At 44.8% G+C, this 16,322-nt stretch overlaps 2 protein-coding genes across 2 annotated transcripts in view; one reads left to right on the top strand and one right to left on the bottom strand.

The window, feature by feature from the left end:
• ANKFN1 (ankyrin repeat and fibronectin type III domain containing 1) overlaps positions 1-16,322 on the top strand; it is a 925,115-nt gene that overhangs the window by 789,919 nt on the left and 118,874 nt on the right. The window contains exons 14-16 of the mRNA XM_089692527.1: positions 176-342; positions 2,363-2,513; positions 7,775-7,943. Coding sequence (XP_089548653.1) covers positions 176-342; positions 2,363-2,513; positions 7,775-7,943 — 487 coding nt within the window. The remainder of the gene's footprint in view (positions 1-175; positions 343-2,362; positions 2,514-7,774; positions 7,944-16,322) is intronic.
• Positions 10,717-13,459, bottom strand: LOC149449958 (uncharacterized). Its single transcript, XM_089692541.1, has 2 exons — positions 13,241-13,459; positions 10,717-12,532 (listed from the first exon to the last, which is right to left on the bottom strand). Exons 1-2 carry the CDS (start codon positions 13,320-13,322, stop codon positions 11,142-11,144), a joined length of 1,473 nt encoding a protein of 490 aa, XP_089548667.1. The 5' UTR covers positions 13,323-13,459; the 3' UTR covers positions 10,717-11,141.

Raw genomic sequence — 16,322 nt, 5'->3', positions numbered from 1 at the left:
ACTGAGTGGATAGATAGCGTTTCAAGTGGCTTAATTATTTATTGTTGGTTGTATTGGCTTGATTTGTTGTCATTAGGAAATATCAATGATATAAATACAGATTTGATTGTTTCCACAACCAAATCTATTATTTTGTTACTTCAGCACCAATTCTATTATTTCATTGCTTCACCAGGAGATACTGAATTATCAGAAACGGAGTCAGCAACGCCTGCCCCCAGGACTGTATTTGGGTTATCTGAAGCTGTGTAGTTCTGTTGATCAAATCAAAGTTCTTGTTTCCCAGAAAGTTCCAAATATGCTGTGCCATGTCAAGATTCGGGACAACAGTAATATTTCCAAGTGAGTAAGTCCTACTCATGTCATGTACTGCCTGCACTGAAAAGAAATAGACCATTTTCAATGTTCACTATTGTCTTTTAGAAATTAAAACCAACTGTCTGGCTTTCAGTCCACTAGATGGTGTTCCCTTTTGGAATAATTCAATTCTGGTAGTTGTTCTGTGAGGTACTAAAATGACTGCAGAAATAGTTTACTTCTGAATAGGACAAGTGCCCTAGACCAATATGTGTGTGAAAGCTCCAATATCTGTGCAAGATTTGATAGACTTCTGTTTTATATTGGTTGCCCATAAGTGGACAAATGTTAATCCTGCTTTACAGCTTGATACAATGCTTAAACATTGATTGTCCTACTTAAAGTAGAACTAAACCCTAGCAAAATTTTGCACAGTTTTGTAGAAAATTGCAAGTAAAATTGGACTACAATATTTTTTATTTAAAAAATTCCCATTACTTTGTGCAGGTTTTCTCTTCCATGGACCAGTAGTTCTCCAAGACATTTAGAAAAAAGGAAAACTTTTTGACATGAAAGAAACATTTTGAGCAACATAATTAGTTTAAGTGATTGGGTTTAGACGTTAAGACTACTTAATGGGGCAATAACCAGAACTTCTGACTCCGTATACTCATTTATTCTAAGTTCAGTCAGCCCAGTTTGGGAAGAGGGAAGGAAATGTTGAATGTGGTGTTTACCAATTCAGTCACTCCAGTGAGAAACTGCAGCATGTCCTTGTACTAAAGATGGTCATCTTTTGTAGAATGCCCTCCAAAATATTGTACTCATTTAGTTGAACACTTAAAGCCCCTACACATCCTTTAGGTTCTCTTGCAAAATATTGCAAAGAAAACTTAAAAGCAATCTCTTAAGCATACAATATAGGACACAAGCTAAGCATTCGTAGACCCTGGGCACATGTCCTTAGAACAGTGGTTCTCAACCTGTGGGTTGCGACCCCTTTGGGGGTTGAACGACCCTTTCCCAGGGGTCCCCTAAGACCATCAGAAAACACATATTTCCGATGTGTAAAGAGCAGCTACTGTGTAGAAAGCAGCTACTGTGTTGAAAGCAGCAGTATTGGAGGTAAAACGACACTCATGAATTATAATTACTGGGTAAATAATTTTATGGTTGGGGGTCACCACAACATGAGGAACTGTATTAAAGGGTCGCGGCATTAGGAAGGTTGAGAACCACTGCCTTAGAAGCTTTGCCAGTGTCCAATCACCTGAATGTACAAGCCTATAGCTCAGGGTCTATGAATACACAACTTGTGTCCCGTTACTGTAAAGTACTCCAAGATATGGAATTTTCTGGTAAGTCTAAATTCCTCTTTTCCATTTTACTTCAGTTCAAAAACTGTTACTTTGCCTAGCATATGACAAGTTTACTTTAGGTGGCCGCCTCTTGGACACTGAAAAGACAAGAGGCTTAGGTTTCATCATGTTCTTACAAAAGATGACAGCTACATCCCCTTATTCAACAAGCTACACCCCATCAGTCACCAATAAGAATCATAGATGCCTTGAAAGTCTTAGGTCCTATTCACACCTGATTATTGTGTAGCTTGAAGTTAAAAGCTCCAAAACTCTCAACAAACAAAATCCTATGTGTTTAAATGGTGACATTCACATATGAGTGCTCACGTGTTTGCAGTTTGATGACTGGCATTCCAAAAAGATACATGAGCTACTTCTAAAGCAGAATTGGGCATTCTTGGCCTCATTGACCTAAATGGGGGTACATGTAAACAGCACACAATAAGCATTTTGCGCGTTTTTGAGCCTGAAAAAGCTGGTCTCCTCTCCCTACTCCCCCTTTCCTTTAGCTAAAACAAAAACCCCGGATGCTTGAATGTCCATGTAAATTCTTGAAATATGCTTCTAAAAACTTAATGCCTGATAATTGCTCAGCTGAAGTGTGAATCCAGCCTGACTGATGGCTGTGGAAAATTATGCAAATGTGTCTGTTTGGTATTGATATTAACTCTAGCTTCCTGACATTTTTTTTTATTCCTGGGCAGATGTGAATGGGAATGGATTCAAAACCTGTCAATGGCTGAGAATTTGGACAGCATGGAGGTCTCCATGGATGCACATACCCACCTGTTTCTCTGTGAGCTCCAGATAGCAGTGAAGGCCCTACTCAAACAGATCAATCTACCTCTTCACCAGGTAAAAACAAACTAAGCATGAGAATTTAGAAACAGACCATTGCTATAGACTTAACTCACAAATGTTAGTGTGGGAAAAATGAAAAATATAAAAAAACATTCAGTACACCTCTCAAATACGTACACATTCCCTATGTTCTTTACCTCTTTATTGCTGTAAGTACAGAAAATGATCTGATCATCCTGCCACAAATCCAGTGAGTCCCAAAATTCCTGACTGGCAATACTGCTTCTACTTCACTGAAATCCTAGTGTTATCAGCTTTTGCTAGACTACAGAATGCCACCTATAGCCACCCTTTTACGTTCATACATTGATTTTTTTCCCCATTGGGGTTGATTTACTAAAACCGAGTGCAAAATCTGGTGCAGCTGTGCATGGTAGCCAATCAGCTTCCAGGTTTTATTGTCAAAACTTAATTGAACAAGCTGAAGTTAGAAGCTGATTGGCTACCATGCACAGCTGCACCAGAATTTGCACTCTACAGTTTTTGTAAATTAACCCCAATGCTTCAGCTTTGACTCCCAAGAGTCTGCTCACACACTGTATGTAGGAAAAGGGCTCTTTGGAGATGTAGTTTGGGGGCATACCTACATCAATAGGAACATAGGTACTCCATTAATACTTTTACAAGCCTGGCAGTGATTGCAAAGAAATAATACAAAGCTGTTTCTTACTACAGCAACAAGGTAAGAGAAAAGAATAGATGCTCCAGAGCGGGGATATCCAACCTTTTGACTTTCCTGGGAAAAAGAGGAATTGTTTTGGGCCACGCATAAAATACACAATAAGGATAGCTAGAGAGCTGAAAAAATTGAGCAGATCACAAGTTGATGATCATTGATATAGATAATCACGTATCTGAGTAATAAAACTTATTTTTTTTCATATTTTTTTATCATAAAAGTAAAAGAGGGCAACATAAAACTAGTGTGCAATTTGACATATTTGTGATAGACGAACACATCAATATTTGGTTGGATGGAGTGGCAATTCTCGATGAATTTTCAAGGTGCTCATCAGATATTTTGGTTCTAACTTTGCCCTTCCTGTGCTTCATCCTTGAAAATAGTTGCTCACAAATATAGGTGCTGCTGAAAACCAAGGACATGAATAAGGTGTGATTGTGAACAGCGGGAAATTTTTCTTTGGAAAGATAAGACATATAAAATTCCAGTAATGAGACACTGCCATATTTTTCTGTGGCCGCATGAGTTGCCTCAGTGTAAATGCAAATAAATAAAAAAAAACCCAACATTTTGCAGTAAGATTACGGTTTTGTGTTGGACCGCATTCATAGCCGTCTTCGGCCGCAGGTTGGACACTCCTGAGAGGGAGGTTTAGGGGTAAATTTGGGCCTTACCTATACATATCCTTTAGATATACCAGGATCTGCCTCCAGGTTCTGTTATATTATTATTATTATACACTATATAGCGCCAAAAAGTTTGCTCAGCGCTGTACATTATAGTGGGAGACAGTGCATGAGACAATACAGGAACAATACAATACAGGAGGGGTTCAAGGGCCCTGCTCCTTGGAGCTTACAATCTAGGAAGGAAGGGGAGAGTGATACAGGAGGAAATGGCTGTGGGGGATGGAGTGGTAGGAGATCGGTAGTTAGGTGAGGGCAGGGTAGGCTTCCCTGAAGAGATGGGTTTTCAGGGTGCGCCTAAAGGTGAGGAGGATAGGTGACAGTCTGATGGATTGGGGTAGTGAGTTCTAGAGGATGTGGTAAGACCTGGAGAAGTCCTGGAGTTGGGCATGGGAGGAGACCAGGGAGCTAGAGAGTAGAAGGTCTTGTGAGGAGCGAAGAGTACGTGTAGGGTGGTATTTGGATATCAGGTCGGTGAGGTAGTTTGGGGCAGTATTATGAATAGCTTTGTACGTCAATGTTAGAAGTTTGAATTTTATGCGTTGGGCAATCGGAAGCCAGTGGAGGGAATGACAGAGGAGGGTGGCGGATGCGGATTATATAGTTATAGGTTTTAAGCTTATTCTGACTCATTATGGACCATATAAATAGATATATTCTTTCACGTTTTTATTTTTCACATCTCTACTTTCTGATTTATGAGATGTCTTTTGATCTTATTCTGGAGGACCTATAGCAATATGTTTTTAAAGTCAGCTACATGGAAAAAAACATACTATCAACTTTAGGGTGGTCTGCAACTTCTACCATTGAAATATATCTTTAAAACCACTCAGATTCTTTTATGCCTTTCATTGCCCCATCCATAATAACTGCCTTTATAGAAGGCAGTGTACAACGCACAAGTAGGACACAAGCTGTGTCCCCAGAGCTCCGTGTGGCTGCATTGTATACATAAAGGTGGCCATTAATCTGTGGACGTTTGAGAAGTGTCAGGAATGTCTTCTAGTAAAAACAGAAGGCACCCATGTATAAGGGGCATTAGCATAAATAGGAGCTCTGTATGTGGAGAGATTTATCAGAATGAAATATTTTTATTATGGCTTGCAAGGCAGGCTCTGCCATTAGTTGTGATTCACGATGCCCGAGGTCTTAGGCCAAGCAAATTATACTTGTGTGCTATTTACAGCAGATCTGCATAGCAAATTGCTGTCCACACTCATTTTCCCTTTTTTTCTAAATACTGTTTGGTTACTGAGAGAAATGAATGTTTGATAACATCACTCCAGGACAAAGCCACTTCAGAACAAAAGTGCTAAAAGATAAGTGCAATTTCCCCTAAGAAAAACACTTTTAGCTAGTCCTGGTTCAACAAAGAAAATCTGTACTGAGGGATATATCTAGGCTAGCACTGAAGACCTTGCTATATGAAAAAGCTAGTTGTCTGGCTGCCGTGAAAATATCGTAGTGTCAGAACTTTGAGTCATTGTCCAGGAACAAGTATGCAGACCAGGGATTACTGTAGGGCTTCTGTCTGAATTGCTGCATGATTGTTATGGGTCAGTGATTCAGAATGCATTAAAGTCACAGAAAGCAAGGCAACAAGCATTTTCAGTAGGACTTTAGCAATAGCATCCCTGATTATTTCTTTGTACAGGTGTCCTTTAAATCATCCCTGTCTTGACATTATCAAAAGTCTTTTTAACGCCTTACATATTATTATTATTATTATACAGTATTTATAAAGTGCCAGCATATGTAGCACCCTCCTAGTTTAGCTAGGGGGAGCTAGACTCCAGTGGTTAGATGGGGGCTAAGCAGCAGCCCAGCTGTAATAGCCAGAAAGCTGTCAAATTGTGGTCATGGCAGAGAGGCTACTGGAATCTACCCCCCCGCTCTAGGGCTTTTGGAGGAAGGCTCTAGAGCAGGGGTGTCAAACGGGCAGCCCTCCAGCTGTTGCAAAACTACAAGTCCTATCATGCCTTTACCTTTGAAAGTCATACTTGTAACTGTCAATCGTTCAATGCCTCGTGGGATTTGTAGTTTCGCAACAGCTGGAGGGTACTTGTGCTCTAGAGGCAGTGGGTGGATCTGAGGTGTGGCTGGTTGCACTCTTGAGTGGTCCTAGCCAATCCCAAACAAGAGGTTGTCAAGGGGCTGGACATCCTTGAAAGTGTTGGAGCCTGCTCAGTTGCAGGAGAGTTGGAGGGAGAGTTTAAGTGGAAGATGTGAGGCTGCAGGAAGGAGGCTGCAAGGAGGCCTGATGGGATAGGGCCTACCTGAAAGGTCTGGAGCTGGAAAGGTGAAAGGCTCAGTGCTCACTTGAGAGAGAACCACCTGTATGGCAGGGAAGCATTTAATGGAACCAATGGGCTGTATTTTTCTCTGTGTAACAGCACTACTCGCTTCTTCTCTTCTTCTCCCTGCTGGCATTCAGCTGCTGCAGGGAGGAAAATACAGCCCATCAGCTCTACTAACTGCTGCCACCATTGCCCCTCCTCTCCAGGTTCCTCTTCTATGTGTTGCCTGGCCCCTGTGTGCTCCCTTGCACCTCCCTGTAGCACTGCCGGTTCCCCTCCTCACCTCTCCTGCTGGCTGTTGCGGGGGAAATTTCAGGATGGAAAGCAAGAAAGGGACCAATAAATATGTCATTTACCAGTCCCTTCCTTTCTAAATGAATACAGTTAGTGATCCGTAAAAAAATTAAATACAGATAAAAAAAACTACTGACACCATCCACTGCCCTAATGACCCCATCCACCGCCCCACTGACATTGTCTACTGCTCTACTGACTGACAGTGTCCACTTTTAAGGTACGTTTTTTTTTTACAGTGACATTTGTTATATATTTTTCGCTGTGACTTGAAGTCACACATACTTGAATGGCACTCCCTGAGAAACATGGGTGTGACTTGTCATGCGACTTTGGAACCCAAAGTCGCTTGACAAGTCGTACAAGTGTGAATGGGCTCTTAGGTGTCCGTTTGTGAACCAGCGGTAATAGATCGCTGCTCAGTTCTCCGGCATTCTCGGAGAACACAGTTCTCCTGTAAATGCAGTTTATGAAGCAGTTCTCCGAACGAAGGGAGAACGGTCTCCAAATGCTGGAGAACGGTCTACAAACTCTGGAAAATGGCTGATTTTACTATAATCTCGTGAGATTCCAGTAAAAGATCAGTTTACTAAGCAGAGGTAAATTATCTCTGCTTAGTTTGGGGTCCCTCTGATTCTCCAGCTCTGGGCTGGAGAATCTGGAGGGAGAACACAGATCTCCAGTGAAGGGCTGACATGATCTCCTGAGTGTCATAAACTGTGAATGACCAGAGAATAGCTGAGATCCCTGGAATCGCAGCTATTCTCTGTGCCATAAACAGACACCTTAGTTAGGCATTGCTAGTTAATTTCTTAGAAAAAAAAGGGGGAGCCTTCAAACCCCAGTGATCTTTGATCTCTTTCATATTGTTTAGGTAGATCTCCACCTCTGAGGTTGCCTACCCCTGCACTAAATGATAGTGTGTACATTGGTTGTCCTCAGGCACTGGAGTCAACTGCTAGGGCGCTAAATATGAACAGCTGTGTAAGTAAAAACTTGTGTTTAGGCCTGTGGAGAATGAGGAGAAGGAGATCTCTTTGCAGACACCCCTTGGAGAATGCAACGGTACCTGTTCAAGGTTTTCCAACCTTTCTAAATGCTGTTATCCCCCAAGAAGCTTCACTTGGCTTTGCATGCCAATTCAACATACAACCAACTGGGAGCGTGTCATTGAATGTCTTCAAGCACCTTGTGCAGAATAGTGTTTTCATTGCCAGTGGTACGAATTGTTATTGTTACCTGTGGCCAGTGTTTACGCATTGTAACCCATTTTTTCTCTCTGTCCCTTTGCAGGCCAAGCACTTCCGTCTTTACACACAGGAGGTGTTGGAGCTTGGTCACAATGTCTCCTTTCTTCTGCTGCTCCCTGCCTCAGACGATGTCTGCAGTGCCCCAGGACAGAGTAATCCGTACACCCCACACTCAGGATTCCTTCACCTCCCCCTTCAGATGTTTGAGCTAGGTACACAAACTTGTTTTCTTGCCTAGACGTATGAGCGCTAACCTGTACATGAAGTAATCTCTTGATCACAGCGTGCCTTCTGTCCCACCGGTGGCTCAATAGCTCCAAGTCTCTGGTGTGTGAGCTGTATGGGATGCAGACTGTTACTATGTGGTTCTGCACACACACATGTCATTGGCAAAGGGGACAGTCAAACTTGGCAACACAGAAGATTTGTTTAATGCCATATGAATTGTTACCAGACTCGAATTTAACGGAAATGCAGGGTAATGTTTTAACCACTTCCAGTCCGGACACTTTTACCCCCTTCCTGTCCAGGACAATTTTCAGCTTTCAGCGCTATCACACTTTGAATGACAATTGCGCGGTCGTGCAACACTGTACCCATATGAATTTTTTAGCATTTGTTTGAGCCAGATAAAGCTTTATTTTAGTGGTATTTATTCACCGCTGGGATTTTTTTTTTTTTGCTATATAAATGAAGAAGTCCAAAAAGTGTTTTTCTTATAAAATTTTGTAAATAAATAATATTTCATAAATCTTGCCCAAAATTTATTCAGTTATCTTTTTAGTACAAAAAAAAAATAACCCAAATTAGTTTATAACCAAAAATTATAATATTTCAAATGTTTCGTTTTTATTTATTTTTTTATATTATTTGGGTTTTTTTCTACATACTGTCACCCTAGCAGTACAGTGTCATCATGGTGACACTGTACTACTTGTGGGGGGTGATGAAGATTTTTTTTTTTTTTTACACTGATTGCTTTTACACCCGTAAAGGTTCTAAAAGCAATAATTTCTCCTTCTCTCTAGCTGCATTCTTGCAGCCATTGAGAAATACTGAGTGAGCTGTGATTGGTCACACCTTGTCACATGGTACAAGGCTGTTGTGAATAGCCTTGTACCATGTGACCTCTGTGATCATTCACAGATTTCACACGTAGTAAGCAGGGATGGACAGACAACTCATGGGGCCCCCGGGCAGTAGGGGATCATGGGGCCCCTGTGTCCTTGCCCAAACTCAAAAAAGCCTATGAAAAAGGTACCAGGGGCATCTCATGGGGCCCCCTACTGACCCCGGGCCCTAGGGCAGTGCCCGAGTTTCCAAATGGTCAGTCCACCCCTGGTAGTAAGCAATGATGCCAGAAGTGACATCTTGCTTACTACTCTGCATGTGATCACTGATTGGCCAATCAGTGATCACATGATCAGGACCTCGCACAGAGGTCCCGTACGACGATTGGTGTTCCACTGTGTCCGAAGGATACAGCGGGCACCGGATCGTGGTGCTGCGTGCTCCCTGGGAGCGCGCACAGTCCAAAATGGCAGGCGCCATTTATGAACAGCAACCCGCCCCTGGACTGCCACAGTCCGGCCGTTTATATACAGCGGCCGGACGGGAGGTGGTTAAAATAGGAAGCTACATATACGGTGTTAAAGAAGAACTTCAAATTCAGGCAAAAGTGAAACGTACATTTATATGCCCATGTTATAAATTCAGACAAATGTATTGCAGTAAAAAATTTGATGTGAGATCTTTCTACGGTAGGTAAATATGCAAATGGTTTCCCTGGCTGACCCGACAAGGACAAAAAATTATTTGTTAGTGAATGAATCATGGCTTGTCTGTCAGGTAACAATTTGTTCAATTTTAGCATCATACTTACAAGGTCTTTCCTACTGATGCTACAGACCATGAAATTTCTATATAATGTACAGTATAGTACCACCTACTAGCTAAATAGGAAGTACGTCCTTGGAAGGACAGCAAGGGATTCTGGGTTTCATACATTTTTATATGACGGATATGCTAGCTGTATTGTATAGAGCAGTGTTTGTCAACCTTTTTGCAGTCAGGGCACCCTTGAAAAATAGTTTGTCTCGCGGCACCCCAGTCTAAAGCCCAGTACACACACCTAGCAGGCTGATGAAAAAAACCTGACCGCTCAGGAGGAGCCTCTGTACTATTATTATTATTATACAGGATTTATATAGCGCCAACGGTTTGCTCAGTGCTTTACATTATAGTGGGAGACAATACAGTAACTATACAGTTCAATACAAGAGGGTTTTGAGAGCCTGATCCTGGGAGCTTAAAATCTAGGAGGGGGGGTGAATGGTACAGTAGATAATCACTGTGGGGGATGGAGTGGTTGGAAGAGTAGAGGATTCCAGAATTAGCAGAGGGCGGGATAGGCTTCCCTGAAGAGAAATGTTTTCAGTGATCGCCGAAAGGCAAGTAGAGTAGGCGATAGTCTGATAGATTGGGGTAGGCAGTTCCAGAGGATGGGAGAAGCTCTGGAGAAGTCTTGGAGATGAGCATGGGAGGAGTAGATAGGGGAGGTAGAGAGTAAGAGGTCTTGCGAGGAGTGGAGTGTACGGTTTGGGTGATATTTAGAGATAAGATCGGTTATGTAAATTGGGGCAGTGTTATGGATGGATTTTGGTTTTAAATTTTATCAGTTGGGCAACTGGGAGCCAGTGGAGGGATTGGCAGAGAGGGGTGGCGGATACAGAACGGTTAGTAAGGTGGATGAGTCTGGCAGCAGCGTTCATGATAGACTGGAGGGGGGATAGCCTGTGATGAGGTTGGCCAATGAGGAGGGAGTTACAATAGTCGAGGCGTGATATGACAAGGGAGTGACTAAGTTGCTTAGTGGTTTCCGGAGTTAGGAACGGTCGTATCTTGGAGATGTTGCGGAGGTGAAGTCTACATGATTTTGTCAGCGATTGGATCTGGGGCTGAAGTTTGATTGAAAAGATACTTTTATTGCAGAAGCATCAAAAACAACATGTTACGTGTAATCGGGGTACATCTCACCCTGTACTGCGACGCAGCGCACCACATAGCAATACAGTTCCAAACATACGATAAATACATTCAGGCCAATAAATACATTCGCTCAGCGGTATGATGCCTGACGTGATGTGCACGGAGGATGAATCCCCCGGATCACCACGTCATGCATGACGCCGCTTACCCCAAAAACTGTAGCATCCTAATACGATATACATTTCCTAGTCACTATGTCATGCACGAAAACGATAACTGAAAAGAAAAACACTATCAACAATAGGCATCGGGTGTGTGGGGGGGGGGGGGGGTGGAAGGGGAGGGGAGGGGGAAACACAGGCCCGAAGCTTTATTGAAGGGACAAAGACACGCAAGGGGGAGTAGGGGGAAGGGGGAAATCTTCAGACGTCCTCTTCCTCCTTAAAGTCCAACAAGGAATAGTCTCTGAGCAGACTGAGGATCAGTCTGCGGCAGTCCTCGATGGACATCCTCTCCCGCTGGAGTGTGAGGCGCTTTCTGGCGCACCATAAAGCGTCCTTGAAACAGCACAGCACCCGCCAGGCGCCGTCAATGTCCTCCAAAGAAAAAGTTCCACAGAACAGTCCATTCAAAACCCCAAAGTGAGTGATGGCTGTCTGTGGCACAAAGTCCTTGAGTTCAGGTTCCAGGGCCCCCAACAGGGCCTGAGCAAATGAGCACTCCCAGAAAACGTGGTAGGACGTTTCCTCATGGGTGATGCAGAAGGGGCAGTGTCTGTATCTGCTCAGGTTCCTGGCATGCATAAATGTCCTGAGAGGCAGTCCCCCCTGGATAGCCATCCATGCCAGGTCTTTGTGCCTGTTGGTGAGGATGTTAGAAGAAACATTCCTCCAGACCACCTTGCAGGTGTCTGAAGGCAGGCCTGGAACCGACTCCAAAATGTCGCTGGCTCGGATGAGCTTGTAGATGGTCTTTGGCTTCCACAAGTCCGGCTTGACTCCCTGCAGCCCTTGCTCCCTGATGAACTTGAAGGTATCCAAGTAGAACCAAGGAGTGTCCCAGTTGTAGGGGATGGAACTATCCCAGGTGTCCCACCCCAGGGACCTCCAGAGAGGCAACAGGAAGAAGCGAGACATTGCGTTCCCGCCAGAGTCCATAGTCCGTCTTGGCAAAGTTCTGCGGACGCAGTTGCAAGCAAAGAACACCCTCAGCTGGGTGGCGATGTCGGGCACGCCCTTACCGCCCTTGAGGGGTTCCTTGAACATGACTGCCCGCTTCACTCTGTCCATCTTGGAGCCCCAGATGAAGTGAAACACCGCCCTGGTGATGGCCTTGCAGGTGTTGACCCGGGGGGGCCAGGCCTGGGCGAGGTACTGCAACACAGGGAGAATCTCGCTGCGGAGTACCAGTGTCTTCCCTTCGATGGTGAGGTCTCTGAGGCTCCAGAGTCCAAACTTTTGGCGCATCTTGGCCAGTCTCTCCTCCCAAGACTTCAGGGCTGCGCCCTCGGCACCAAACCAAACTCCCAAAATCTTCATGAAGTCTGTCTTGATGCCAAAGGGCATGGATGCAGAAGAAGGCAGGAACCACTTTCCGAAGAGCATGACTTCCGACTTCCCGCAGTTGACCTTTGCCCCCGAAGCTTGGCCGAAGTCCTCGCAGGTCTGGACGAGCAGGTCGATGGAGCGCTGGTTGGCACAGAACACCGTCACGTCGTCCATGTAGAGCGAGCACTTCACTTCCCGTCTGTCTGGTCCCGGTGCGGTGATTCCCCCGATCTCTGGATTCCGTCTGATGCATTCGGCGAAGAGCTCTATACAGCAAACAAAAAGCAGAGGTGAGAGAGGACAGCCTTGTCTGACCCCGGAGAGAACCGGGAAGGGGTCAGTCTTCCAGCCGTTCACCTGCACGGAACTACAGATGTCATTATACATGATGTCAACATATGAACAAAACATTTCCCCGAGACCAAACCTGCGCAGGGCTCTGCACATAAACCCATGGGAGACACGGTCAAAGGCCTTCTCCTGATCAAGACTGACCAGGGCCGCGTGCACACGGCGGTCCTTGATGTATTGGACCGTGTCCCGGACAAGCGCTAGGCTGTCCGCAATCCTGCGGCCAGGAATGCCACAAGTCTGATCCGGGTTGATGATCTGTCCGATGACAGCCTTCAGTCTGTTCGCCATGACCTTGGCGAGGATCTTGTAGTCCACGTTCAGAAGAGAGATGGGACGCCAATTTTTCAAGTCACATCTCTCCCCCTTACGCTTGTACAGGATCGTGATCATCCCCTCCCTCAACGAAGGAGGCATCTTGCCCTCCACCACCATCTCCTCGTACAGCTCGAGCAGGTCCGGGCCCACGAGATCCCACAGCGCTACATAAAGCTCCGCTGGGAGACCGTCGCAGCCCGGGGTCCTGCCTTGCCTAAAGGATTTAGCGGCAGAGTGCAGTTCCTCCAACGTCAAGGGGGCGTTGGTGGCCGACAAACCTGCAGGATCAATAGTGTTAGAGATACCTGACAAGAACCTGTCGGCCGCTTCCGAGTTCGTTTCTTTAGGAGAGTAGAGGTCGGAGTAGTAGTCGCTGACCACTTCCATCACGGCCTCCTTCCCCTTCTGGAGTGTTCCAGTCTTGTCACGCAGCTCCGACAGGGGTGTGTGTCCTGAGTGGAGTTTCCTGAAAAAGAAAGAGTTACACTTCTCACCTTTCTCGAGATGCTCCACTTTGGCACGGAAGACAATGTACCTGGATTCTTCCTCAAAGTGCTTTTTCAAGCACTTCTTGGTGTCCTCCAGGTCTTGCCTCACGTCCCAGCCACAGTGGTGAAGGTCCTGCAGGGACTGCAGCTGACGCTGCAGCCTCCTGAGTTCCTTCCTCCTGGCACACACTTGCTGGCGTCCCCTGGCCTGAAAGAAGCTGCGCAGCTTGACTTTCACGAACTCCCACCAGTCGCTGACCTTCATCTGGGGCTGAAGTTAGTACACCAATCTCTCCTGCTGACACGGGGGGTGGCCTCCCGCAAGAGCACTCTGGTCAGCACTCTCAGCCATTGGCTGAGAGCGCTCATTGGGAGCCAAGTGGCAGACTTTTTTACGACCCCCCCAGCTACTCCCCTTTTAGCTTCAGAGGCAGCAGCTGGGGGTGTACACATGCTGTGGCCGTGGCTGGAAGTATATGTCCCAGGTGAATGGGGCTGCGCTGCAACTTCCCCACAACTGTGCGTATTGCACGCAGTTGCAGCATGGTGATGTTGCATTTTGGGGTTTAAAACAGGTGTTGAGAAGGCAACATATCACCTTTTCACTGCCTGTCAAATGCCTCTGAATATGGATCGCTTTTCAAAGGAGTGTCAGTCCTTGCTGCTATTATGAACAATCCCAAAGGTCAGAATTAAAAGTAACATAAATACAAACATGTAAAAATGCACATACATATAAAACAGATATACACACACACATGAAATACTCATTTCTTCCTGTTTCTAATACCATAGAGATGATCGGGGTGTTCCGATCCCCGATCAGGTCTATGGTAAGGCAGCTGATCCGCAGGCTTCACATACAAACTATGGGAGATTTGGCATCAACCTAGTATAATCTCCGGAACCGCTGCTGATGTATAACTACGCATTGAGGTCCAGAACTCTTTTTTTCTTCATTGTCATTGTAATGTGATTGGAGATCCCTATAGGTAACATCTGTTTATTTTTCTATAAAACCCAAAAATATTCTTTTTATGCAAATATTTAAATTGAATTACAAATTTGGCACTTTAGTTTACCCCCACCCATGTCTTACTGTTGGTCACTAAGACGTCCCTTCATATTGATGAACCGTGGGGGCATAGGAGGGAATGAGACAAAGTGCTGTGTTGCTATCTGAAGTAGATAGTGACACATTAACATTTCCCAGATTTCTGGGCTCTGGAAACCATCTATAAAATAAAAAAGCAGAAGTTGCCTATAAGCACCTGGAGCTCTCTCCTTTTAGATTATTTTGGCAGTTTTATCACTTTATATACACATACGGAAAAGGAGTATGTTTACTATTACATGTAGCACCCTCCTAGTTAGGGTATGAGGACATTAGGTGGATCTAGTTTGGCTCCCCTGTAGGCAGACGAACAGTTGTTGATTATTATGGCCTGCTCAGGTCCTCATAGGCTGCTGGTCTGGTTATTTCCCTCTGGAATTACAGTGGAAAGGAAGACAGAGAGGCAGTCTGAATATTTATGGGGATCCAGCCATTCCCTAGAGAGGTGTGCCCAGTAGAGGGTTGGAGAGCCCATAAATAGCCTGACGGCTGGAACAGGAGTGAGTGGGTCCTGGGTCCAGTCCTACAGGAGGACTTGGCTGCTTGTGCGGCAGTGCTGCTAATATAGGCTCTGATGTGCTGGGACTACTAGAGGCTGACAGTAGATCAAATTTAAGTACTTACACATTAAATAGGTTTTGCATTTGTAGCTGCAATCATTTCTGTATTTTATGTCTGCTCAGAGTTTGGTTTTAGAGGAAGTTGATGGTGTATTTTTAGTGAGTTTGGCATATCATGCTAGTATGACTGATTGTATTTAAGGTGGCTAAAACCTTCTGGGGAATTTCCTAGACAGCCTTTATGGTACTGTTGGGGCCCAGCACATAAATTGTCAGGGCTTACACCCAATTCAAGTACCTGTCAAATACTTAAAGTGGTTTTAAAGACTGAAATTTTTTTTTTCTTTATGCATTATAATCATGAAGGTAATAAGCCTTTTGTGTGAGGCTCCCCCTAATACTTACCTGGACCTGATCTGGATCCAGCTATGTGCACGAGAGCAGTGGCTCTCCTGGCTCTCTCCCTCCTCATTGGCTCAGAGACAGCAGTGGGAGCCTGCTGCTGTCATTCACAGCCAGTGAGGATGAAAAAGGGGACAGGGCTGAGCTGCGTTCTGTGTGTCATGGCTCAGCAAGCAGAGGAGCCCCCATAGCAAGCGGATTGCTCTGAGAGCACTTAGGGGGAGGAGCCAAAAGCCCTGGCAGGAGACCCAGGAAGAGGATGATCGGGGCTGCTCTGTGCAATACTAGTGCACAGAGCAGATAAGTATAACATATTTGAAAAGAAATATTACCTTTAGTATCACATTAACTAAACTAATAATAAACTAACTGCTTAAGTCTCGGTTCACACTGATGGGGTGCGGGATTTGCAGCGACTCCTGTGCATTTTCTGCACTGCATCACAATCGGATTTTCATGTTGATGCTGTGCAATTTGAACCATATTGTACTGTACAAATCACATGCAGTTCCCCACCCCACATCAGTTTGAATCGAGGCTAATGCCTCCTACACACAGGAGTAGAAATCGACACTTTTTTACTAATCTGAACACAAGTGTATTGCTGTCTATGGAACAGTACATGCAGCTGCATAAAGATCAGTAATATAGCGATGAGTGCAGAGCCATAAAACAAAAGTTGAAAAATTTGCGTTTGAGTGCAGTCATTTACGCACATACTGGTGTATACATATGTATATGCACGTATATATAGCAACACTGGCAACTAGAATATACACACTGCCCCTTACTGGATACTTTTGACCCCCAAAGGAAGGTCAAT

Source organism: Staurois parvus, unplaced genomic scaffold (assembly GCF_062004578.1).
Source record: "Staurois parvus isolate SC_StPar_1 unplaced genomic scaffold, SC_StPar_1.0 ptg000592l, whole genome shotgun sequence".
Classification (NCBI taxonomy): domain Eukaryota; kingdom Metazoa; phylum Chordata; class Amphibia; order Anura; family Ranidae; genus Staurois; species Staurois parvus.
The sequence above is the reverse complement of the archived record's forward strand: the minus strand, read 5'-3'. Positions and strand labels throughout refer to the sequence as shown.